Source organism: Amphiura filiformis, chromosome 16, assembly GCF_039555335.1.
Source record: "Amphiura filiformis chromosome 16, Afil_fr2py, whole genome shotgun sequence".
In the NCBI taxonomy this organism is placed as follows: Eukaryota; Metazoa; Echinodermata; class Ophiuroidea; order Amphilepidida; family Amphiuridae; genus Amphiura; species Amphiura filiformis.
Genome location: NC_092643.1, coordinates 17477127 through 17501960, shown reverse-complemented (window position 1 = coordinate 17501960; position 24834 = coordinate 17477127). Strand labels below are relative to the sequence as shown.

Below are 24834 nucleotides of genomic sequence, written 5' to 3'. Positions count from 1 at the left end.
TCCATTGTTTAGTGCAAGTGTGCCAACAATTTTTTTCCTGGATTGTAGCTCGGGAAGCACCTCCTTATTTTCGCGATACTAACCAATCACGGGCCGTGAGGAGTTTGATTGACGGATACGCGAAATGGTCTTTTTATTTCTGACTCTGCTTTTAACAGTATGACAACTTTACAAATACAAAAACATGCAAAGGGAAAATTATGGGGAAGGTACAGTGACAAGCAAGAAGGCATCTCGTTTAATGCATGTGCAACAACATTCGTCGTTATAATTCCGAACATAGGCATGCTTTACACTGTTAAAACAACTGTTGTTAGAACACGGGATAAAAATGTTCAACCAACACGGATTAGGCATACCAGGCCCGTACCAGGCATAACACGGATTAGGCATACCAGGTGAACCACACATTGTTGGTTCAAATTTTAGCCAACTATATAGTTTCAACTTTTTAACACACGTAATATCAGAAGGTTGGTTACAAATTTTACTCAACAATTGTGTGGTTCACCTGGTAATTCGTGTTGGATTAAATGTTAATATGTCATCTAACAGTGTATTGCCAACAGCAGAGGGACAAGAAATACATTAGAAAAAGTATAAAAGCACTACTAAACACTAAGGGGAAAGCCCCGCGCACTAATGCTTCGTTGTCATTGGTCGGTAAACCCGCCGTCGGATTTTCGCTACTGATATATTTAGCTTGTCATTATCAACATGCAGCTCCTCTGCTCACGTGACAACATCCCTGGAGAAAATTCTTGACAGCAAACTTCACAACAATAACAACAACAACACTGTCTAAGATTTTTGTTTTGAAAGGATTTATGGGAATTCCCCTTATTTTACCCGCCATTTTAATTGAAAAGTATATGCCTTATATGCATTATGCGTATTCAGTTTCACATCCTTTATTGATGCACAATAACTTCGACACAAAAAGAAATTTCGAGGTAACGACATATAATTTAATAATTCACATGCAAACAAATTTAAACTTTGTTTCTGAGTCCAATTTATGGCTCGGCGGATTACAATTACAAATCAATATATAATCAACAAATGTATTATTTGGTAGCATACTTGTTACAAAGAAAATAATAATTATGAAACTGCGTTGATTTCTGTGTATCAAATATAAATCATACTGTTCTGTTATTGTATATTTTACTAACTGAGGGTTAAAAGCACTATAGGCCGTATCAGTGATCATTGGATATATGTAGAAATAGCTTTAAAATCAATCATTTTTCAGCTATTCCTATAAATTACTTAAAAGTCTATATAATTTTTAGTATTCACGGTATTGTTTTGATGTGAAAAATAGCAGCGATAAAAAATATAAGTGAACCTCTATTCATTTTTGTCTTGTTGCAAATAAAGTCTCCGTGTACGAAGGCACTTGCAGTTGCAGGGTATGTCAGCACAAGTACACCCCCACTCTTAATTTTTGGACGCCTGATAACATCGTTTTGAACACCTTTATTGTAACAGTTAATCTTGATACTATTGAAGACTGGTGTTCCAAGATATGAACGGCAGTGTTCAAGGTGGTGTTCCAAATATGAACGGCAGTGTTCAAGGTGGTGTTCCAAATATGAACGACAGTGTTCAAGGTGGTTTTCTAGGTTTGTTCCACTATTGAACACTGGATGATCAAACCTAGGATACCACCTTGAACACTGCCGTTCATATTTAGAACACCAGGGTTCAATAGTGGAACATATTATGGTGTTCGTGAACTGTTACAAAAACGTGTTTAAAAAGGTGTTATCAGGCGTCCAAAAATTTTAGAGTATACTCATTAGGAAATGAATTTGGAGAAAACCTGGTGACAATAAAATACTATGCTGAGCCATCAGCCTGGGTGGCTCACGCTCCAGTAATTTCAGATGATTGAGCTCAGTAATACATCAAAGAATGTCTTCCAATTCATGAAAACAAATATATAATCAGCTTTAACAGCTTATCGGATTACAAGCTTAGAGGGAAGGTCTTGCTGCTCAGCGAGTGTTTGTAATTATCAGAAGGTTTTCTCCAATTTCATTCTCTAATGTATTTTTACAAATCGGGTTTGTGATTAATTTTAGACTTTCTGATTTAGCGCGCCTATCACTGATAGTGCCTATTAAAATTGATATCTTGTTAATAATATCCAATGATATGGATATGATTATGGGTTTATAGAGAGACAAACACGTAACAAAAGATGATTAATGGTACACGAGGTACTGTTGGTCGAAGCAGCCAACAAATCGATCTTCATTATCTAAATCAATATTATCGAAAAATAATACTTTGATGTTTTACAAACGTTCATTCTACAAATCATATACTTTGAAAACTTGCTTGATTTATTGTTGTTAATGAGTTATGTACGTTTTACAAAAGTGTTATTGTTTCAGCCCTCTTTACAACATAACTCAAGAACCACAGGACCTACGAAAGTATATCTGTGATATTTGAATTCTTCTACACACTCCCTATGAAATGATCAATCCAATTTTTGCCAAAGCTCACTACCATTCGCAAGTTACTGTGAACTACCATATCGCAACAGTTTAAAATAGTGGCTAACCTTAAGAAAAAGTTTCATTAACCGCGCTAGTTATTGTCCAATTAATTATACGAACCGTGAGGATCATAAAACTTTACAAGACATTAATTTAAACTTATCTTTAGAAGACATTAATTTAAATTTATCTTGAAAGGGGTACGAAAATGTTGAAGCTAAATGACGAATTTACCTTTTTTTTTAGAGCAATTCGAAAGTCCGACCAGTGGGACCTGTTTTTTTTAAGCCACAGACCATCTATGATATTGTTCAATAAAGATGAGCCGCGAAAGTCCATCAACCGCGAAACCCGAGGAAAAATAAGGGTTCGCGGTTGGTGGACTTTCGTGGTTCATCTTTATTGGGCAATACAGATGGTATGTGGCTTTAAAAAAATCAGGTCTTACTCGCCGGACTACAATTCGACTGCTCAGTGCCAGAAGCGGGTAGGTGCAATAACTGCCCTGTGAACATTTGGCAAATATTAAAAAACAACTTACACATGCACATATTGTACTCATCTACACATATCAGCTATACATGTCAGCTATTGCACTTACCCACTTCTGGCATTGAGCAGGCGAAATATTGAAAAGGCAAATAATTATAGGTATACTGGCGGCTGATCAGCATGTCCAGGTTTTTAGCGCAATTTATACCGAAAATCATCTTTTGCTAAAGTACAACTTGGGGGGGTGTGTGTGGGTTGTCCTTAATGTCTGTGCCAGTGAGTGATATCGAGCCTTTTTGCAAACGCTAATAAATATGAGGTAGTACAAAAAAGGTTTCTGCTAATAAATAAAATATAATAAAAGAAATAATGCCATGATGTCAAATTAAATATTATCAATAACTTATCTTGTAAGCAAGAAACATTGGTTTTGATATATAAGTATTGGAAGCAAAGCGTTAACACATAAAATAATAGGAACCAATTGAAGATAAATAAATAAATGAAGGTGACATTAATCTGTCGGAACATTCATATAAACCTGAAACTACGCAACATGTTTATCTCACCTATTAGGGAATTCCCCTGCCAATTTCAGATTCGAACCTACGACCTGCGTCTGCGGCTTACTTTCCTGAACTCTTAGAAAACGGGGTTCAAATAGATCCTAAACAGTTCTTAAGCAGTCCTGTTTGTAGAACCTATAGTTCTATGAAGAACCAGGACTGTCTTTTGGAATTTGCAGGAGAACATTAAATTGCTCTTCTGGAGCCTTCAAGGATAGCTGTTTAGAGCACTTACAACTAAGGAGAGCTTAGTTGTCAACTAAGGAGAGCTGTTTAGAGCATTTACAATAGAATGTAAGGAGAGAATGGTCAGCCAAGAAGAGCTAAAAATCACTCCCCTATATCAGATTTAAGGAGAGCAGTAGAGAGTGATTGCTCTTGCTCTCCTCAAAAGGCAGTCTATGAAGAACTAAAATATTCTGCAAAGGCTAGAAAGAAATTTTAGACATACGGTCTGCAAAAACCAGAAAGAACCATTTTGATATTCAATAATTTTCCTAGAACCCATGTATATAGACCATGCATCTAGAACCTTTTTTTTACAGAGTGCGTGCATCAGCTACGCAATTTGTTGGATTTTTTTTTTTTTTAATCAAATTCAATTATACCATTTCGGCAGGGGAAAAGCATTTTCAGCGTTATTTGATATTTACCTTGCCCAATATAGTAGTATAATACGATTTAAATGAGAGAAGTTTCATGAATTCAAAAATGGCGGAATATAGCTTTTGCGCTCGCAGTATCATGTATTTCAAAGCGGGTGTGAACGCTGCGTGTGCGACGTGCATAACCATGGTCTGTGTGAAATATTGTGAACAATTAAACGTGCTACATGAATAGAAACCTTAAGGGTAAACGAGGTATTCTTGGTCGAAGCAACCTAAAAATCGATTTTCATTATCTAGATCAATATATTATTGAAAATTAACACCTTGATGCTTTGCAAAAGTTCATTCTACAAACTCTGCAAACTTGCTTAATTTATTGTTGTTAATGAGTTATGTACGTTTTACAAAAGTGTTGTTGTTTCAGACCTCTTTACAACGTAACTCAAGAACCGCAGCACCTATAAAAGTAATTGTGATATTTTAATTCTTCTACACGCTCGCTATGAATTGAGCAATGCAGTTTTTGCCAAAGCTCACTAACATTCGTAAGATGCTGTGAACTACCAAATCACAACAATTTAAAATAATTAATAACCTTAAACGCAGACAAATATTTGGTCGTAACGGAAATGTCAATCATCTTTAATCCAAATGTAACCATAGCAACGTATAATCGAATGGCTTGCGAATTTATATATTTTGAGAACATTACGTACAGAGAAGCACAGATTTGCAAGCCTAATCATTGATGTTGTTTGTGAACAAATTAGTGTTATATAATGAATATCAGCTTGGTTTGATCTATTTTCTATATTTCTTCTCTGTGGTAATGAACGCATCTTCTTTGTGGTGTTGAATGCATGAACCCGCAAAGGTTCGTAGGAACGGTGTCACATAGGTCCGATTATTAATTTCCTTATTAAACTATGTAACATAAAACTATCATTTTCACTATTACGGTATGCTATCTCTTCTTGCTTAAGATTATGGGTTTAGTTGATTGTTTCTAATGAGCAGATAGGCTTTCTCGACGGAAATCCATATCATTAGGAAACGAATTTGGAGAAAACCTTCTGTTAATAAAATACTATGCTGAGCCACCAGACTGGGTGGCTCACGCTCCAGTAATTTCAGGTGATTGAGCTCAGTAATACATCAAAGAATGTCTTCCAATTCATGAAAACAAATAGATAATCAGCTTATCGGATTAAAAGCTTAGAGGGAAGGTCTTGCTGCTCAGCGAGTGTTTGTAATTATCAGAAGGTTTTCTCCAAATTCATTCTCTAATGTGTTATGGTATTTACTACGAGTACGCTGTCGGTTATCACAGTACCGGTACAGCTAAGTGGGCGAGCTTTCGTCAGATCTGTCTCTAGCTTATACATCTGACATATCTGACGCAAGCTCGACCACTCACACAGGGACTGGCTGCATCGGTACTGTGGTAACTGACGGCGTACTCGGAGAAATACTATAACTTATTTTTTAAGTAATTGCTTTAGTTTTACGCCCTGCTAGAGGGTGAAGCAACATATATGCCGCTTAGACATTGTAAGACACAGGTATAGAGAAACCGATTGAGCCTTTTAAGGCTCAATCGGTCAATGGGTTAAAATACCCATATATAACTGGTTAAAATACCCATATATAACTGTGAACTCAAATAGTCCAGTGGTATTATAGCTCTCTACCGGTAATGAGGCTTGCCCTTGTTTTTCTATTTGCTTGCCCGAGTTTCATAAAGTGCTTTAGTTTTATTTACACAAAACCTGCACAGATGTTTCAGAGTTACAAATTATATGCTTCATATAAACTTTCTGAATTCTGATCAATTTTTGATTCACTTTTTTCTTTCTTTGATTTCTAATCATTATTGGTTGATTACTAATTAAGTTTATTACACTTTTCATTCTGGGTAACACTATATATGTATCTTTCAAACTATTTCTGAGAAAGTTTCCGTTATATTAAACCTCTTAAACCTCTCCGATTATAATTTCTATGTATGAATACAATCTTGCATAGACATAAACCTTTTCTGTAGACAATTTACATTATTGCAATTTACACAAACGTCACAAGAATATTCAAACCACGCTGTCGTCAGGCACTGTTAAAACTTCGCGCTCTTCTATCGTCACTGACGTCAGAACATCGTGAACTGCGTGGTGATGGTGATTGTGATTGGTTAATACTGACATCACGTGATTCTACATCGTTATGTCTAATAGCACCAACAGAACTATTGTTAGGTAAATTCACATCATGCTCTCTCATAATTGCCATTTGCATGCTGTAAATATGATTGGAGTTCTGATCTAAAGCACCGCCACTCCAGGTCCTTGTCAACGGTATGCGATTCGTTCGCGTTGTTGGAAAGACCACTGCGCTTCCGCCTCTTTCACCACTTGGTTTCCGTTGCAAAAATAAGTGATCAGTCTCTGTTGCAGGAAGACATTCATCACAAGCAGCACACTCATCAACCTGTCCCAAATCAGACCGTCCATACCCGTGTAAAGTCTCAACGTCACTAGTCGTACTCGACGACTCTCGACTTCTGTCCAGATTTGAAACAGTCGGGAGTGGAAGGCTTACACGACTACTTGAGTCATCCCAAGATAGGGAACTTCGTTCAAAGTCATTAATCTGGACATTTACATTTGTTTCAGTAGCACCTTGAATTAATCCATCAGAGCTAGAACTGCCGCGGGAACTCGATTCTCTTCTTCTGTTATCGTAAGATGAAAACGCAGCAGCTTGTGTTGGAGTCCCAAATAACTCTATCATATTTGCTTTTTGGTACGATTTGCCAGGCAAGTTATATCTTTGTGCATTGGTAGGCAGTTCTAATTGCGGTGCAATGTTAGCATTTGAGCATGGCATCATGTAGTTCATATAATTTTTTCTAGTAGTATATTTGCTTCTATCGGAAGCTTGGATCTCTAACCCATGCGGTTCTCCAGCATTAAGAACCCGTTGAAGTTTGTCCGTTCTTTGCTTATACCAACATTTATAAATGGACGTAACAGATGTAATTGCGAGCCAGATATTCAATATTCCAAAGAAGATGACGCTTAAGAAGTAAATCGCTACAACCACAACGTCCATAGTAAGTGGAGATCCATGTACTAAGGACCAAATGATCAGAGCAATTGGTATTAGCAAACGTACAAGTAAGGTTAAAATACAACAAACCAATAGATTAGTTCTGTAAACTCGAACGTAGTGTTCTAAATCTGCAGCTTTTATTAATCGTCGGATTTCAATGCAAGGAGTAGTAACGGCGAATAACATACCGAGTGCTCCGAAGAGAAGATTCTGTTCGTAAGAGAGGAAGACGATATACACGACTACAGTAACAAAATGGTGAACGATATCTACGCTGACTTTGTTTAAGTCCCGTTGTAAGATGACATCTTGGACAATACGATATATGTAACAACCAATGTTGATCGCAAAACAGATTCGGGAAAGTTGGTCTAATCCATAGAAAGGGTTATCTAAAACTGTTCCTTGGCATAATAGGACCACTCCCAGTAACGACAGGACCACACTCTGTATTGTAGTAACGATACTGAAAAGATACAACAAGAAATATGTTATTGCTCGATAGGATATTACGACGGATATTCATTTTATACAGATTATAGTGAGGTTCCAACCGTCGGGTTCGCTGTCGGACAAGTTTGAAACTGCCAACATGGTCCAGCTTTTTAAAACTTCTCCAGGACAAAACACATGATTAAGAGTTATGCATGTATGCCTCTTGTCTGCAGAGTAGCATATAGTGCCCATATTCAGTCCACTTGAAAGGCTCTATCAGCACCACCAAATCTTCAGTATTGTTTAAAGGCTCTTTTCAACAACACCGCATTTTCAGTATCGTTGAAAGGCTCTTTTTAACGCCATCAAATTTTCAGTATCGTAACGCCACCGAATCTTCGATACTGAAGATACTGAATTTTCAGTATCGTTGAAAGGCTATTTCAACATCACCGAATATTCAGTATCGTTGAAAGGCTCTTTTCAACGCCACCGAATATTCAGTATTATTATCACAATGATTTGTATCCATTTGACAGATGTATATGTGCAATTTTACGATTTTTATGAAGCGTTTAATAATACATCTATGCAAGAGATAATGAAACTTGTTATTGCCATTTATTTTAATATATATTGAGCTCGTAAATCAAAACGACCAGGTGCATGACTAGACTTTATCACGTTAAGCTGCATTAAAATGTTGAATACTTACTTCAGTCTATTTAACATATTTAATAGTCATGTCACTAGTTAATGCAAAATGACACGTGAATCTTGTATTTCATGTGGTATAGGCATTCAAACGCCCGGTTACCACGTTTTCTACAATAGTACACTTGCCGCCGCCCCAGAGGTACACCTCTGCCCAGCTACTGGTTACTCTCATAACGTACCAGTGTACAGCCTGTCTCAAAAAAAAATTGTGCAAGTGAAAAGCGCCCTCTTTGGCAATTAGAAAATACCGTTGTGACATTATGCTTACATCAACGTCACGGGCGCAGTCTCAGCTCTCGAATGCCGTTTGTTCTGTTCAATTTGCTTGTTTTAATCTCGAGATATGCTTAGTTAACGAAGAAAGGGTAAAATCACAATTATGCAACTTTTACTATAGGGAAGAGGGCTTTGCATGTAAATCAGGGATAGCATCAAGTTTATCAAGAGTTCCTTCGTGAAATCAAAAGAATGCATCAATTACACAATACAATTTTTTACTGTTTTTACTATTTTATCATGATGCAGGTAAATGGTTCTCTTTTTCCACAGAAAAGACAAATAAATATTTCACATTCTGCTGTAAAATTAAATACATGTGCACGTCAATGATTTTATCATGGTAAATACTGTAGTACCAGTCCAGTAGGGGTGTGTGTACTGTACGTGTGATTACAATGTGTGTACTCTTGAGTATCCACATAGGTACTCTAACATAGAGTACCAATGAAGTAGGCCCTAGCTGCATGCGCGGTGTACCTCGGGGCGACAGCAACAAGAATCTGGCCGTGTATGTATGTAGCATTTTTACATCCATTACGATATTGGGCTATTCCAAAAAATAAGTGCACCCTAAGCTACCCTAGTATAGAGGAGTAACTTCCAATAAAAGAAATGTCTGGATTTCCAAGTTTGCTTTCTTAACGACTGGAATTCCGCAGTTGAAAAAGCTTGGAAATGCAATAAAATGAATGAAAAATCATGGAAATATCCAAAATGAGCCCTCAAATTGAGGATTGCTGATTTTGAACTATTTTTCTGCTGGAATTTTTAGCCTTTAGACACTTTAAAAGTCTGGATAATCACGACTGGAACTAGGCCTACTGGACAAAAATTCCGAAAATCCGAACTTCTAAATAGGGGGTGTGGCATCTATTTTTTGGAAAAGTCCATTTACCTAGCTACTTTTTGCTGTTTTTGTAATCCATCAGTAAACCAATTTTTCACAAAAAGCATTGCCCAAATTTGAAGCTTTTGCCCAAAGTGCGCCCATTTCAGGGCATTGGTCTGCATTAATTGAAATTGAAAACTATCCATCGATAAAGCACACCAAAAACAAGGAACCCCTTCTCATAAACAATAATGCTATATTTTATTTATTTACTGTCTTGATTTTCGTCTAGTTTTGAAGTCAGAATACACTATCAACCAAACAGGTACACGTCCAGAAACACAAGAAAACTTAAAAATATCAGTACATAAACCGCATACACATAACATGCATGAACATGTTCACCCCAGCATGTTTCAACCAGATATTGAAGGTGCACACCCAGCAACACAAAGAAACATATGATTATTATTACATAGACACGAATAAACACCAATAAAATTAATTGTTTCTTTCTTTATATACCCAGATCACGTCACCGTTTGTTGTTTCTATTTTTTATGTTTTCATCCATGTTGCCTACCAACCGCATGCATGCATGCATATTCCACCTCTATATTGACACATTATTCTTTACCATATTTACTAAAAAAAAGCATGAAAAGTAACCCATAAAACGCGCATCCACATTTATTAAAGGCATGCAAACTTATTAAAAATCTTGACTTTAACCATTTCCACGATCATATTATTTTAAGGGGTGGGGTATGAACGTTTGGACAGTATTTATTGTGGGACATTAGAGCACATCAGACATATCGAATTGCATTCTGAATACGAAGAATGTCATTCTGATATCAAATAATTTTGATTTTTTGAAATTCGCAATGTAATTCCCCCGGTATCAACCATTGTTATTAAGCGACTTTAGATAATTTTTCAGGTTTTTTTTTTGTTGCGAATCCGATTTGAATGTCCCTTTAACATTGTGTTAAGTGACCTCCACCGGTATCAACCATTGTTGTTAAGCGACTTTAGATAATTTTCAGGTTTTTTTGGTTGCGAATCCGATTTGAATGTCACTTTAACATTATGTTTAAGTGACATCATCGCATGTCTGCATGCTGACTGCACACCATATACACAGAAGGTGTCTATCCAGGAGGATTTAACACCCCGGGTGCTGATGTCTGGATGCCTGATGTCTTTCTACACTGCAAAAACAGCAGAGCAACACTTAATAAACACTTGTTTGTATTTAAACACTATCTTGTGTTAAAAAACATAAACATCTTCATATTTCTAAACGTGTTTTGGTGTTTATAAATTAACACCCCTATACCTTCACTGTACAAACAAGTGTTTATGAAGTGTTAAAGTGTTTATTAAAAGGGCATTTCGTGATCCACAGCCTCATCCCCCACTTTTCTCAAAAAAAAGTTGAGATTTTTATATCACTGGAAACCTCTGGCTACATAATGTTTATGTACAAAATATTTCTTGCAGATTAATTCGTTTAGCAAAGATATCGTGAAATTTGAATTTCGTTCTGGTGCACCAGAACGAAATTACAACGCATTGTCTATGGAGCAGTGTAAATACACATAATCATGCATAACTCGCGAACGCAAAATAGGAATCATCTGAAATTTTGGGAATAGGTTTTTTCGTGGATATCTAATGAAAAATGACATAAATAGAGGATGCTAGGATCACGAAATACTCCTTTAAGTGTTGCTCTGCTGTTTTTGCAGTGTACCAGCTTCTATACCCCTCCGCAAGGAAACATATTATTTGAAAACCAAGCTATATCCTGATTTTTTGCAATCCTGTTTTAGGGGCTTTTTATTTAGCAAGAACGCCACCCCAAGTTACATGTCTTACGAAAACGTAATTTTACTAATTACCGTCACATATTCAAATATAAAGGCACGTAGGCCCTACGTCCATAGAGGTATAGCCTACTGCAGGACTTAATTAATACGTTAGAAAACATGAATAAATTAATCTGTGTGGAATAATTGCGTCATCACGGGATTATTTTATAGCTCAATTTGTACGTGTTTAATAATTCTCTTCTAGTTTTTTGCCATATGTTACCAGGGAAGTGCCATGCACTCATGCATGATTTCATATGGTATATATTTCCGTGTAATGAGTAAGACAGGGGAGCGACTCTATTATATTACGGGACAATGGGCATAGGCCTTCAGTAGTGCCTGGGATCAAGCTTCTAAGCTTTAAAATAATTTAATTATTAATTTTAATTATTAATCTTAATTATTTAAATATGATCTTCCGAAGGACCAACACCAAACACTCTTTTTCTATATGAGGTCATAAACCCAAAACGTTTTTGTTCCGAAGGGCAATTTTGTCCGAAAGGTATTAAGTTTAAATGGTCGTTTGTCCGAAACGGTCAGCCATTTGAAGCCTACTCGCGAGTATCTATTGTTCCAAAGATTATTTTTCCGAAAGTTTGGTATACTCCGAAATGTTTTTATTCAGACGTGGTCAATCCCTGTAATTCCCCATTGCCCGTAAGCTATTTTGAAATGTTATACATCTTAGATGTTGCAAACTATTCTTTATTTGAATTGCTTTTACGAGAGGAACAATTTGAGACCATCTGAATACAATCTGAGCATTTTCACTGAGTTAACCCCTGTCATCATGCCTGTGGGGGTCAAAATATGACCTTTGACCTTACTTTTATTACTAAATTACGCCACAGAGAGGTAAAACTGTGACTACAAGAGTAGTTTGGTTTGAACAAGATAATGAGCAATTTTGAATTTGACACCTGGGTCCTGTGTAAAGTAACTCTAATGACTTCCCGCCATCTTGGGAAAGAAATTAGATTGGCCCGTTGACCAAATTTGTCAGAATAGGCTATATCTAGAGCTAAATAGGCCTACATCTGTGCCAATGTCTGCGCTTTTCCGGGGAAATACAAGCGTTCATCATTCTGCAGCAATAGGCCTGTAAGTCGGGCATGACAAAAATTTGGTAATTTTACCAACCCGATGCAGCAAACAATAATCGGCAAAGATATCCATTAGCTGTTGGGCTGCAAGTACATGTACGTCCCTATCATATGATATGTATTAAAGACCAAAGCATCTTTCTTTGAACGTTTTTTTATTGAGACTTTCAGTTTGTGTAATTATGTGGGAGTTTAAAATCCGAAGCACGTCACTTCAAAATGTCAGCATTTACCCATGGGCGGAAAGACGAGAAATGGAATCTCTTAAAATAATGCCGCAAAGTACAATCTAAGTACAAACTATGAAACTTAACAAGACAATGGCAAACCTTTAGGCACTAGCTGTTATCTTGTCATCAGGCGATAAAGGAAGTCATTGTCTCATGTCAGTAATACAAACATGGGAATACAATGCTTCTTGGCATTTTCCCTTTTGACCACGAGAGATCTTATCTGGCACTAACATTTACAATTGACCACATTAGCCCCCGGGGGTGGGGGCACTTCAATTTGAAATGGATATAGGTGTAGGGCTGGCGCTTTCGCACTAAGGGGCATTCGGTGAGAGCAACATGTAAAAAATATGGGGTCATTGGGTGAGAGCATGATTTTTGGCATTCGGTGAGAGCAAAATGTAAAAAATATGGGGTCATTGGGTGAGAACATGACCTTTTTTTTAAATGGAATCTTTGGGTGAGAACTAAAACAGCGCCACAAAAACCTCGAAAATCGAATTTCTAGTTCTAAATGGCTTCAAATTTCTTTATTTTTTCAAAATAAGTAACAAAATCAGTGATAAATGGAAGTTGCTGTTCAAATTGAACTTGTAAGGGTCTTTGAGTGACAGATCAAATGGAAAAATAGGGGGTCTTCGGGTGACAGAGCGCGGAGCGAGCATGTGGTCGTAAAAAAATATGGGGTCTTTGGGTGACAGCGATGCTGAAAAAGGGGGTCTTAACAGCCCTACATACGTGTCACCTCCAAAGTTGAGTGCCCCCCCCCCCCCGGGACATTAGCTCACATTGACATGTCATTAAAGGTCCAAATTGGAATGCTTGTTTCCCAGGAAAACAGCAGATAGCAGACCAGATCATGGCCAGGTATATAAACATGAGTATAGTCTTGCAAATATGGGATAACTCTGGGTCATCCAATTATGCCATTAGTATGACTACAACTGGTATCAGTAGTATACCTGGCTCTGGTAGCATGTTGAATATTCATGAGCTCATGAATATTAATGAGGTGGGCGTAAAAATTCTGTGATGACGACAGACATATGAACAGGGCCGATGTAGTGCTGGTTCAATTCCCATTCATTTTATGCTGTCAGTTCGAAGTTCTACCACCGGGCAAGGAACGTGCCCCTTAAAGCAATATTATAACATTTTCAAACAAAATAGATTAGCATTTCTTTGCCATAAAATGTTAGCTTTTACTGTCAGATATATCCCTTTTATTTTTAAGCCGATAAACTACTTCAAAGCAGAGAAAATTGGAATTTACTACCAGCGCACATGTCGCCAATACGTACCACTCCTTCGGTCATGTTGTGGTACGACCCTTTGTTGTGTATATCACCGTCGCGCACGCTGCGTAGTACTGTGTGTTATGAACATCGTGTATACGTTCGACTAACAATTCCATCGTAATAATAATTGGCTGAATCAGCCTTTTATTCAAAATCTCTGATTTTGACAAAACTACAGCACCTAGAGTCTTGATTTTTGCAGGCTATATTGGTTTAATAAAGTACAATTTAATCGTGTAAAAAATGAATTAAAAAATTCAGTGAGGGCGTCCTCCTCAGCAAATGTTATAATATGGCTTTAAATGGGTTCATCATCATGTTTTCATACACTCTTACCAGATAGCCAGAACCAATCAGAACATACGTTAGACAAATGAGAACCATGCATTGTTTGTGTATTAATGCACGGGCGCGCACTATGCTGATACGCGCAGTGCTTTCGGACTCGTTCATTTTTGTTTGGGTTGATCACATTTTTATTTGCTCATATTTTCCAACATTTTTAGTTACAATTTTGTAATAAAAATAGAAAGAAATCACGGGATTATTATCTGGTGTATAGAATAGGTGTTGCTCGAGAATTTGTTCAATATAATGCACTCCACCCTGCGGGGTTATACAAATCAGCATCGTAAATTATTTTGTACATTTTCACTCCCAATAAGTGATACGCGTTTATTAACCTTAGGCCTATAGACGAATCCAATTTCACGCATTCCTACACCTCAATGGCAGCCATATTTGGGTCCCCGTCGGCTTCATCTCACCTAAAAATGTGAAATGATGCGGCCTTGGAGGGTATTTTAAACTGCATTCAATCACCCGTGTTACACGTAGACAAAAGAATGATGATAGTTTACAACACAAAAGAATCTAACATCGAATTTTAAGCGGCTTTAATCCACCCAATTGGGCAGTCACAACACCAGTTTGGTGCTGCGGGGACCCAATCATGGCCGACTAAATCCTGACCATGACTTGGCTCGTTGGATTCGTCTATACTTCGTACACATAAGTTATAATTTCCTGTATTGGCTCCCCACTCGTAATTTTTGTATAGAAGGCCCGGATAGCAGGACGATATCAGGGTTAGGTATATGAATGTGATTTTTTCCGGAGATTTTTTTCCCAGGCCATGATTGATACGGACAATAAACAGAATACATGCACTTCCTCAATATTTGACAAATTACTACCATTATGTGGTGTTTGGGTTCCGTAATCATTTTGAATAGAGAGAAAGTGATAGTCAATAGACATTCTTTCTGGATGACACCCGAGCGGGATGACATGATATTTGATCAAAGTATTCTAGCTAGAAAGTGAAGCCCAAAGTAAAAATAAAATCAGTAATGGGAAAGAATCGTCAAATTCAATACAACCATAATTGACAGTCTACGAACAATTAATAAACCATTACTATAGGTCATTTTTATGAAGATTTCAAATACCAACAAAATCAAAATTCTGATATTTTTCGCCCGGCTGCACATAGACTATGCCATAGTCGAATTTTATTAAAAATATGTTATTATTAGTCATGATGAACCCATTTCGTTGAACTCAAAATTATACTGATGTTTATTAAAATTAAAGTATTCAATAGTAAAATGGTCATAAAGAGTTAAAAATATGAGACGATTAGTGGCAATAAAAGTAATTGAATGCAACATTATCTTGCATAATTATAACGGCTCACTTTAATACTGAACAATTCTGATTTTGGAATCTACCAGTTTATTGATAGCGAACCCCGAAATTTCACTTGGGAAGCTAACAAACAGAGGGAGTAGGTGACTGATCAGATGTGAAAATCTATCAATTGTGCACACATTAATTAAATCAGAGTTTTAAGCTTAAATACAATATCCAGAGTATGCACAATGGGCAAGTGGACTACGGGGTAGTCTAGGCTGCACACGATATGAGCATGACCGCAGAGAGAATAAAGATAAAACGGAAGTATTGAATTTAAATGAAACGTGAATTTTTGAATTAAAACCGCAATTCATTACATTGCCATCATGAGTTCTGGTAATTCACCATATCACTGACTTTCACTGATTTAACATTTCTCGTCTCCAAATTTTACTCTCGCTATGTGACCAATATTTAATGCATTACACATCTAGTCAAAAGTATTGCAACACCGACCGCTATAGCGCGATTATCAGAAGAATTATTCGGCAATTGTACGATGAACATTCATGCAATATCCTGTCCATTTCACATTCGTATATCATATAAATGGCAATGTTCTTTGCATCATGAAAGTAACCTCATCAGGCTTATCAATGGAGGTGTCACGGGCATTATTAAATGGTTACATCTCGCGCGTATTGCAATGCTTACAAATACCGGAATAATTAAATCGGGAATTAAATCAGTGATGCTCGGAATGGTCGCCATATTGTTTGATTAGTTAGAAAGGTATTCTGCAAAGAATACGCGCGCGATGTCACCATTTAATAATGCCCGTGACACCTCCATTGATAAGCCAGTGACACTTTCCACCACATTGCTTAGCCTAATCTTACCATTAGAGAATGAATTTGAGAAAACCTTCTGATAATTACAAACACTCGCTGAGCAGCAAGACCTTCCTCTAAGCTTTTAATCCGATAAGCTGATTATCTATTTGTTTTCATGAATTGGAAGACATTCTTTGATGTATTACAGAGCTCAATCATCTGAAATTACTGGAGCGTGAGCCACCCAGGCTGGTGGCTCAGCATAGTATTTTATTAACAGAAGGTTTTCTCCCAATTCATTTCCTAATGTTATTCATGGAAAGAACATTGCTTTTGATTTATATACCAAAATATTAATATATTTATTTTCTTCAGAAATCTTACATTGTTGTTTTAAATGACAAGCTAAATGACACATGTGAGAGGGAAGTATATTGTCAAATACGACCGCAAGACAGGGAAGTCATCCGCATAGTGTTGCACAACTTCAGGAAGTCTTTTTCAGCAACTTCCCTTGAAGTGTTCCGATTTTTGAACAAGGTCATTAAAATTAGTCTTTGGTATTTTTTAAAATCACAAATCACAAAACCTAAATTTACTAATAGGTTCTACGGGCACGACCGACCCATATTTTTAAAATCGTGGGAAAATGTTCCTGTGCAAATGATTGCCGACCACCGATGCAGACCTAAATGCCTTATCTGCATTATTGTTTCACAAGGTATTGTTGGTCGAAGCAGCCAAAAAAAAAATCGATTTTAATTATCTGAATCAATATCATTACTCGTTGACTGCCGATAAACGTCCCAATAAATCGGACTTAGTCACCGGTCAGTTCTCATGATAGATATCCATGGCTAACGATGGTTAACTATGAAAACATGTTAAAGGACATCAAGAAAATTTTCTAAGTTATTTATTTTGAGCTCTTTCGAGTATCGACGAGTAATGGATATATTCTGTAGATTTAGGTTTTGTCTGTGACTGCTAATGTGAGGCCGTCGTAGGTCGTACGGGGCACAAACTCGGTGGGTGGGTGTAGCTCTGTCCTGGCAAGAAGAAGTTTATGTTCGTTAAGTCATCCGACCCCGGGGCCCCCTCCCAGGGGTCATTTGAGGTCAAATGACTAAAAACTGTCATATGGGCATAAAACTAGGTCGTACGGGACTCAAACTCGGTGGGTGGGTGACGTTCTGTCCTGGCAAGAAGATGTTTATGTTCGTTAAGTCATCCGACCCCGGGGCCCCCTCCCAGGGGTCATTTGAGGTCAAATGACTAAAAACTGTCATATGGGCATGAAACTAGGTCGTACGGGACTCAAACTCGGTGGGTGGGTGTAGTTCTGTCCTGGCAAGAAGATGTTTATGTTCGTTAAGTCATCCGACCCCGGGGCTCCCTCCCAGGGGTCATTTGAGGTCAAATGACTAAAAACTGTCATATGGGCATGAAACTAGGTCCTACGGGGCTCAAACTCGGTGGGTGGGTGTAGTTCTGTCCTGGCAAGAAGATGTCTATGTTCGTTAAGTCATCCGACCACGGGGCCCCCTCCCAGGGGTCATCTAAGGTCAAATTACTAAAAAGTGTCGTATGGGCATGAAACTTGGTAGGTACAGTCAACATTTAAAGCAGCATTTTTTGAAGGTCATTTTGGGGTCATCCAAGGTCACCACGGGTCATCTGAGGTCAAATTAGTAAAATCTCATATATGGGCATGAAACTTGGTAGGTACAGTCAACATTTAGAGTTATAAGTTTAGGTCATTTTGGGGTCATCCAATGTCACCCTGGGGTCATCTGAGGTCAAATTAGTAAAATTGTCATATGGGCATGTCACCATCAGCCTGGTAATCGCGCCCAGACGAGAACCGCCAAATATGGGTAACCGCCTAGTCTATTTTAAAACTGATGCATCAATGACTATGTTCATCATGTCATATAGAGGCCTTGCATGCGACGTATCATCCCGTAAATATGGCGGACTACTCAAATGCATTCAACAAAAGCATGATTGCAATCTACCGTGACAGTTCGTCTCACACACATAATCCTGCACTACGATCAAATAGGTTGATGACAACATTTGATTGAATGGACTGCACTCCGCCATAACTACGGTGAAGGACACCGGTTGAAAACCTTTGTTTGGAGCCAATCAATAATTTCATGCAGGGCCTCTATTGTATCATTCTCACATAGATATAGAAATACTAAATTCGTTCACTATCTATATTTTTACTTCTGGTAGAGCTCCAATCTAAGGGTTAAAGTTATGTTTTAGGTTAGGTTAGGATTTTTTTTAAAGTACCCAGTACAGTGAACCTTATGGTATAAATGCGCGCGAAAATTTTAGCATAGGCCTATTGAAACTAAACTGGTGAAATATGGGACAAAAGTGGAATAAATTCGCGCAAAGCGCTAAAAATGGCATTCTGTGGCTATAAAATGGCCAAATATGAGGTTAATTTCGACACAAACCAATACACAGGCGTCAATATTGGGGGTGATTATATTGACCATCCCCTGGCAAAATATTGTGGCATTTATCCCCCCCCGATCTACGCCTATGTAATTTAGAGCCCTGTGACTCCATCGGTCTCCTCTCTCTCTCTCTCCTTCCCCCCCCTCCTTCCTTTTTTTCTTCCTCCCCTATGCGATACGTAATCTATTTCCTCTTCTTTCTATATCTAACCTCCTTGGGCCTACATATTAGTACTGATATATCATACGCTGGCGAAATTACGTAATTAATCGGATTAATTAACATACTGAGAAATAGAAGTTATGGCAAATTATTGAAAATTAAATATTTTTGATATTTAACAGTCCTCGTAAAGTAAATTGCATAAATCTTAAGGTGAGTGACCGACCTCTTAAAATACTATTTTGTTAAACCAGAGAAGATTCTCATCTCCTCTGGTTAAACCTATTTCAACATACTTAATCCGATTCCCAAATATACTGTTAGAAAACGGATTAAAGTTTTTTAGGTTAACATGGATTACCGGGTGAACCACACGATAACCAACACGTTTAAACATTTTAACCCACGTTAACAGAAGTTTAAGGGGGTACTACACCCCTGCCCAATTCATTGTGCCTATTTTGCATTTTTCTCAAAAATTATAGCGCATTGGTGACAAGTAAGATATGTATATTATAGGGGCAAGGACTGCAACTACTGCACTGAAAATTGTATTTCAATACAGACAACAGTTGTGGAGTTACAGTCAAAAATGAGGGAAAACCAATATTTGATCAATAAGTCAATAACTACTTGTCTTGAGTTGCTGAATTTTCAGTGCAGTAGTTGTAGTCCTTGCCCCTATAATATACATATCTTACTTGTCACTAATGCGCTATAATTTTTGAGAAAAATGCAAAAATAGGCACAAAATTGGCCAGGGGTGTAGTAGCCCCTTAAACTTGTTGGTTACAATTTGAACCAACAATTGTGTGATTCACCTGGTAATCCATGTTGGTTAAAACTCTAACACGTGTTCTAACAGTGTCATGCGCGCAGGGGGCGGCCAAATCGAAGGGGCGGCGGGAAGAAGAAGGGGCGGCAAAAAAAAGAGGGGCGGCGGAAGAAGAAAGGGCGGCAAAAAGAACTAGTAAAGAAAAAACGGGGGAAAATGTTTTTTTTTTTGCTCTTCACTTTTCAAACGACCGTAAAAAAATTGGGGCAACCTTTTCGGGCTGTTGAGAAAGGGGCGGCAAAATTGGATTTTCTTCAGCCCCCCGGGTAAGGGGCGGCCACGGTACGCCACTGAGTGTAGTGGGGCGAAGATGATATAATAAAGCACATAACAGGTGATCTCACTATTAAAGTTGGACCATTCAGCCATGAAGAATATACAATGGCAAAGACAGCGCTGACAGAAAGGAAGAGTAAGTGGAGAAGACAGCATCGCACTAGAAGTCTTGAAGAGATGTAATATTGAAGGCCTATGTGTGGACGAACCAGGGGACGACAGGAGAAGCGTCCAAACAAATCCCTTTTGTGTAAGGGAAATCCCTTTGTCAGATCCCTTAGGCATAACAGACATGAAAAAAAAATCCAACGGATTTGAGAAGAAGATTTTGCTGTGTGACTTGATACGAATCCTCAAGATATTCGCGGACTCGACCGAGAAATCCGTTATCGAACCAATTATGACCACTTGAGAGTTTCTTTCATGTCGGGAATTGATTAGGCCTATCTACGGCCATCAAGTGCCACTTGAGAGATCACAATTGGCGACTCATAATGCATGACGAAGATCGATATCACTGTTCTACTGCAAGTTTTACCACATATTCTCAACACTGTGGTTTTACTCTGAATTTTTACCCAGTGACCAAAAATTAATTATTATTTGCAACACATAAAAAAATAAGCATGTTTGAGCTTTTTTGCATATTTCATGTAGATTTCGATTATGATAAAAAAAAACACGCAAAATTTTGATATTTTTGATTAGTTTGTTTGACTATTTCCTACACGCACTGAAAATAACCCATTATCGATCGATTGTAAACATGAGCCCCTATAATTTCCATCGTGGTCACGATCAATAGAATTGCTCCCCGGGAGCTGGCTTTACAGCCACTTGATAACATTTAGGATATCTGACCATCTCAAGTAGCTATTGTATAACTTGAACTCAATATTAAGGTAAGGGATTCAACAAACATTTTGAGGATTCCTCTATAAGGGATTTCTCTTTCGGGATTTGCTAAGGGATTACCTTTACACAAAAGGGATTTGTTTGGACGCTTCGCCCTATAGTACTAGAGTTTTCCAAGGAATCATTGTTTACAGTAAGAATGCCTGATAAGTGGTCTATTCTAAATGTCAGGAGCCTCGTGTTTGAAGGCTAGACCTTAGTATTCCTAAGCAAAGGATGTAACTTCCGTGTCATAGTAACCAAAACCTTTAATATGATGATACTCTAAGATTGTTGATGTTCTTCTGAGAAACAATCAGAATGGCTTCAGAGTGAATTAATTTAATTAATTAACTAATTTATTAATTAGGGCCTAATTAATTAATTAGGGCCTAATTAATTAATTAATTAGGACCTAATTAATTAATTAGGACCTAATTAATTAATTAGGACCTAATTAATTAATGATTTAATTAACTAATAGGGGACGGGGCAATCGCCGAAAAACGATTTGTGTGCCCCCCCCCATCATGGTCCTTGTCATACTACCTTTCCTCTTGTATGTCAGTTTTATTTGTCTCAATATTTGAGTGCAAACACCGGTAGGTCATCCAATCACCTGTCAGTGCAATCACTTCAAACGTTACGGTCAAATCAGAGAAGTGCCACTAGAAACCCGTCACTTCCCTGGTCAAATTATATATAGAATTATCATGTATGGAACGATTCACAAATTGATGTAAACAAACGAGGTTTTCAATATCTATTCAATATTTTCTAAAAATAGATGGAAAAGCAGCAGCGCTGACAAATAATCCCGTGTCATTTTAAATAATTGCATTTTGCGCGCGGTATATTGTCCTTATACAAAAACCTTCCTCCAACCATTAGGATCAAAGGAAATCCTTCACCTTACACGTTCAGCCTTGCCACAGGTGACGTATTGTACTCCTTACAAAATAGACGTTTGATAATTTTCTGTTGAATCACAGTGCATTTATACATCAACAATAAACAATCAAGTAATTATTAATGAATAAATAATAAATAATACTAAAATAATAATATATAATAACAATGATGATGATGATGATGATGATGACGATGATGATGATGATGATGATACTAATGATGATAATGATAATGTTGAATTAATGATAAATGAATGAAAAAATGTAGATATGAATACTCACAATCGTGGGCAGTACCATTTCTTGTTATCATGTAGAACATACAGGGCCCGTCGATAGTCGTTTGGCCGATCACAAAATCTTCTTGTAACCCCAGTAACGCAGCCACGGCATACAAAGAAAAACATCGTGCTCATATTAATTGTAAAAGATATCCAAAATGCATTTTCGACCAACACTGGGCTCATGGTAGTCACGGTCCGTATCACCCAGGCTGTTGTGAACCGTAAGAGGAGAAAGACCAAAAATATCGGTCGAAAAAAAGACAGCATTTCTTAGTCACTAACTAACATGCATATTCTGTGCTGAGAGCACTACATTCAAACAGCTTAGTAGTAGACAACTTAATTTTTAGTCATTCTCTACCGAGAACCCAATTCAGAATATTTAATAATAATGATACATTACTCCCAGGGATTGAGAAGGGACACCCCCTTGATTTTTAAATCAAGAATAGGTAATGCGACGGGGAAATCCCTTTTTGATATGACGCATGCGCATTTACGGCATCAGTATCGAGACCTTTTGCCGGCGGCTCAGTGTGTGTATAAATAAATAAAACGTCAAACGCAGGAATGGCAATTCACTATTGAGCTTAGAAATGTTCTGGAGCTACTTGAATTTGCTCTTGGCATATTAACTCAGACAATTTACGTCACTGACATTAGCGTTAGCTCATGTTTCCCCAGACATTCATACATAAATACATGAGTTGGGAATTAAATGAATGTGTTCAATTTCAAAACTTAAAACTGACTAAACCAGATAGGTTATACGATTCGCATGTCACTATTGTGACAGATTGTCAGAAAATGGATACTAGGGGTCTCATCGGAATGCTGCAATATAAATTCTGCATGTATTGTATTAATTATGTCATGTATTTTGTTATTCACGAAATACAAAAAATAATCACATTGTATGATAAATGTCCCTGGAAATTCAATTGTTTCTTGAGTCTTGTATAGGTGGCCTGGAAAAACTAAATGCGAAATTTATTTTTAAGAGTCAGGATGATGTATGCTTAAAAATCACAAATATAATTAGGCCTATATTGTCATTCAAATCACCGGAGTGGAATAGATATGAAAATTGAGAGATTGCCTACACTGATTTTCAGGATATTTATAGTGATAGATAAGTGCCTGTAAACAAAACGGAAAATGATCAGAAAAAATGTTAATCATTAACAGTTTTGTCATTTTTGCTGGATTTCTCAAATAATAATAACTCATTAGAACCCATTTTTATTTAATTTTAGCCTGTTTGTGACCTTTTTTTTATTTTTATAGTTACGCTGTTTGAAATCAATCTCTCAATTTCCCTATACTAGTAATTTGTAAACTTGTAGGTATTGAATATCGAAAGACTTCGGATTCCTCAAACATTGACAAAATGATCATATTCGAAAATAGAAAGAAATTGGAAATTAAATACTCATTATATAGCCATATACTTTAGTAATTAATTTTATCATGTAAAATAAGCATTTTTTTGTTTTCGGTCTTTTCCAACAGTGTTCGAGGGAAAGGAGGAGGCCCTTGTTCTTTTCGTTTTTCAAATTAATGTGAGATTCTGAAGGATAAACTCACAAGAGTGCAGACTTGAAAGTGATCCTTGTTCTTTAATATACCCGTACTGACGCGAGTATAGTCCCACCCCGTTTTTGGTTGAACATTTTTCAAAATTGGGGGGGGGGGGACTATACTCGAATTTCAAATTATTTTTTTTTAAGTTTTTATTTTTTCGGTTTTAGTAGTGTCCTGGACCTAGACCTAAATGCTAGGGTCATTCATGGTTGACCTAAAAAAAAAAAAAAGAATTTCAAGATGTTTTGTATTTTTAATATGAACATTGATAATTTGTTTTCATGTCATACTCTATTAATGATTTCAAAATGCATTGAATTTGAATGCATTTTGAAATCATTAATAGAGTATGACATGAATACAAATTATCAATTTTCATATTAAAAATACAAAACATCTTGATTTTTTTTTTAGCTCAACCATGAATGATCCTAGCATAATTTTTTTTTTTTTGTTTTTTTTATAGTCACACTCTGAAATTTTTCGAAAATTTGGGGGTGGGACTTTACTCGAAGGTGGGACTATACTCGCGTCAGTACGGTACTAACTATCTGTATAAAATATGATTTCCCTAAAGCATTCCAAAGCAAAGTAAATAAGTATCGTAGTCTTAATTTTTTTAACATCTATAGAAGAAAAATAAATCGGGCTAATCCCAGAAATTAAGGCGGGAGGACGAGAACAAAAAACAATTACGGTATAAACACAAGATTAAATTTACATTTGAAAAATGATACTCTTATTTTATAGGTAATATGCATGATAAGAGAATGTAAAAATGATTATTTTGTTACCATTATATATAATTAAACATATTGACATTTGTGATGCCGCAAATATGCAAACAACTTGGATTTAACATGTTTAATGTGCAT

General features: G+C 37.0%; 1 protein-coding gene and 1 long non-coding RNA gene across 2 annotated transcripts; both read right to left on the bottom strand.

Annotated features, from left to right (window-relative positions):
- Positions 1 to 946: 946 nt before the first annotated feature.
- Positions 947 to 5729, bottom strand: LOC140135670 (uncharacterized). Its single transcript, XR_011856552.1, has 2 exons — positions 4775 to 5729; positions 947 to 4415 (listed from the first exon to the last, which is right to left on the bottom strand). It is a non-coding gene; the product is annotated as an uncharacterized lncRNA (long non-coding RNA).
- Positions 5730 to 5757: 28 nt separating this feature from the next.
- On the bottom strand, positions 5758 to 22730 carry LOC140135659 (uncharacterized). The gene is made up of 2 exons (XM_072157237.1): positions 22374 to 22730; positions 5758 to 7753 (listed from the first exon to the last, which is right to left on the bottom strand). Exons 1-2 carry the CDS (start codon positions 22640 to 22642, stop codon positions 6283 to 6285), a joined length of 1740 nt encoding a protein of 579 aa, XP_072013338.1. The 5' UTR covers positions 22643 to 22730; the 3' UTR covers positions 5758 to 6282.
- Between the last annotated feature and the right edge of the window lie 2104 nt (positions 22731 to 24834).

What these genes read in the sequence shown, in the direction of transcription:
- LOC140135659 (XM_072157237.1), bottom strand. Translation starts at nt 22,642, where the DNA reads ATGCTGTCTTTTTTTCGACCGATATTTTTGGTCTTTCTCCTCTTACGG. An exon ending in AAATGGTACTGCCCACGATT is followed by an intron (nt 7,754 to 22,373) that starts GTGAGTATTCAT and finishes GTATCTTTTCAG; the next exon opens with TATCGTTACTACAATACAGA.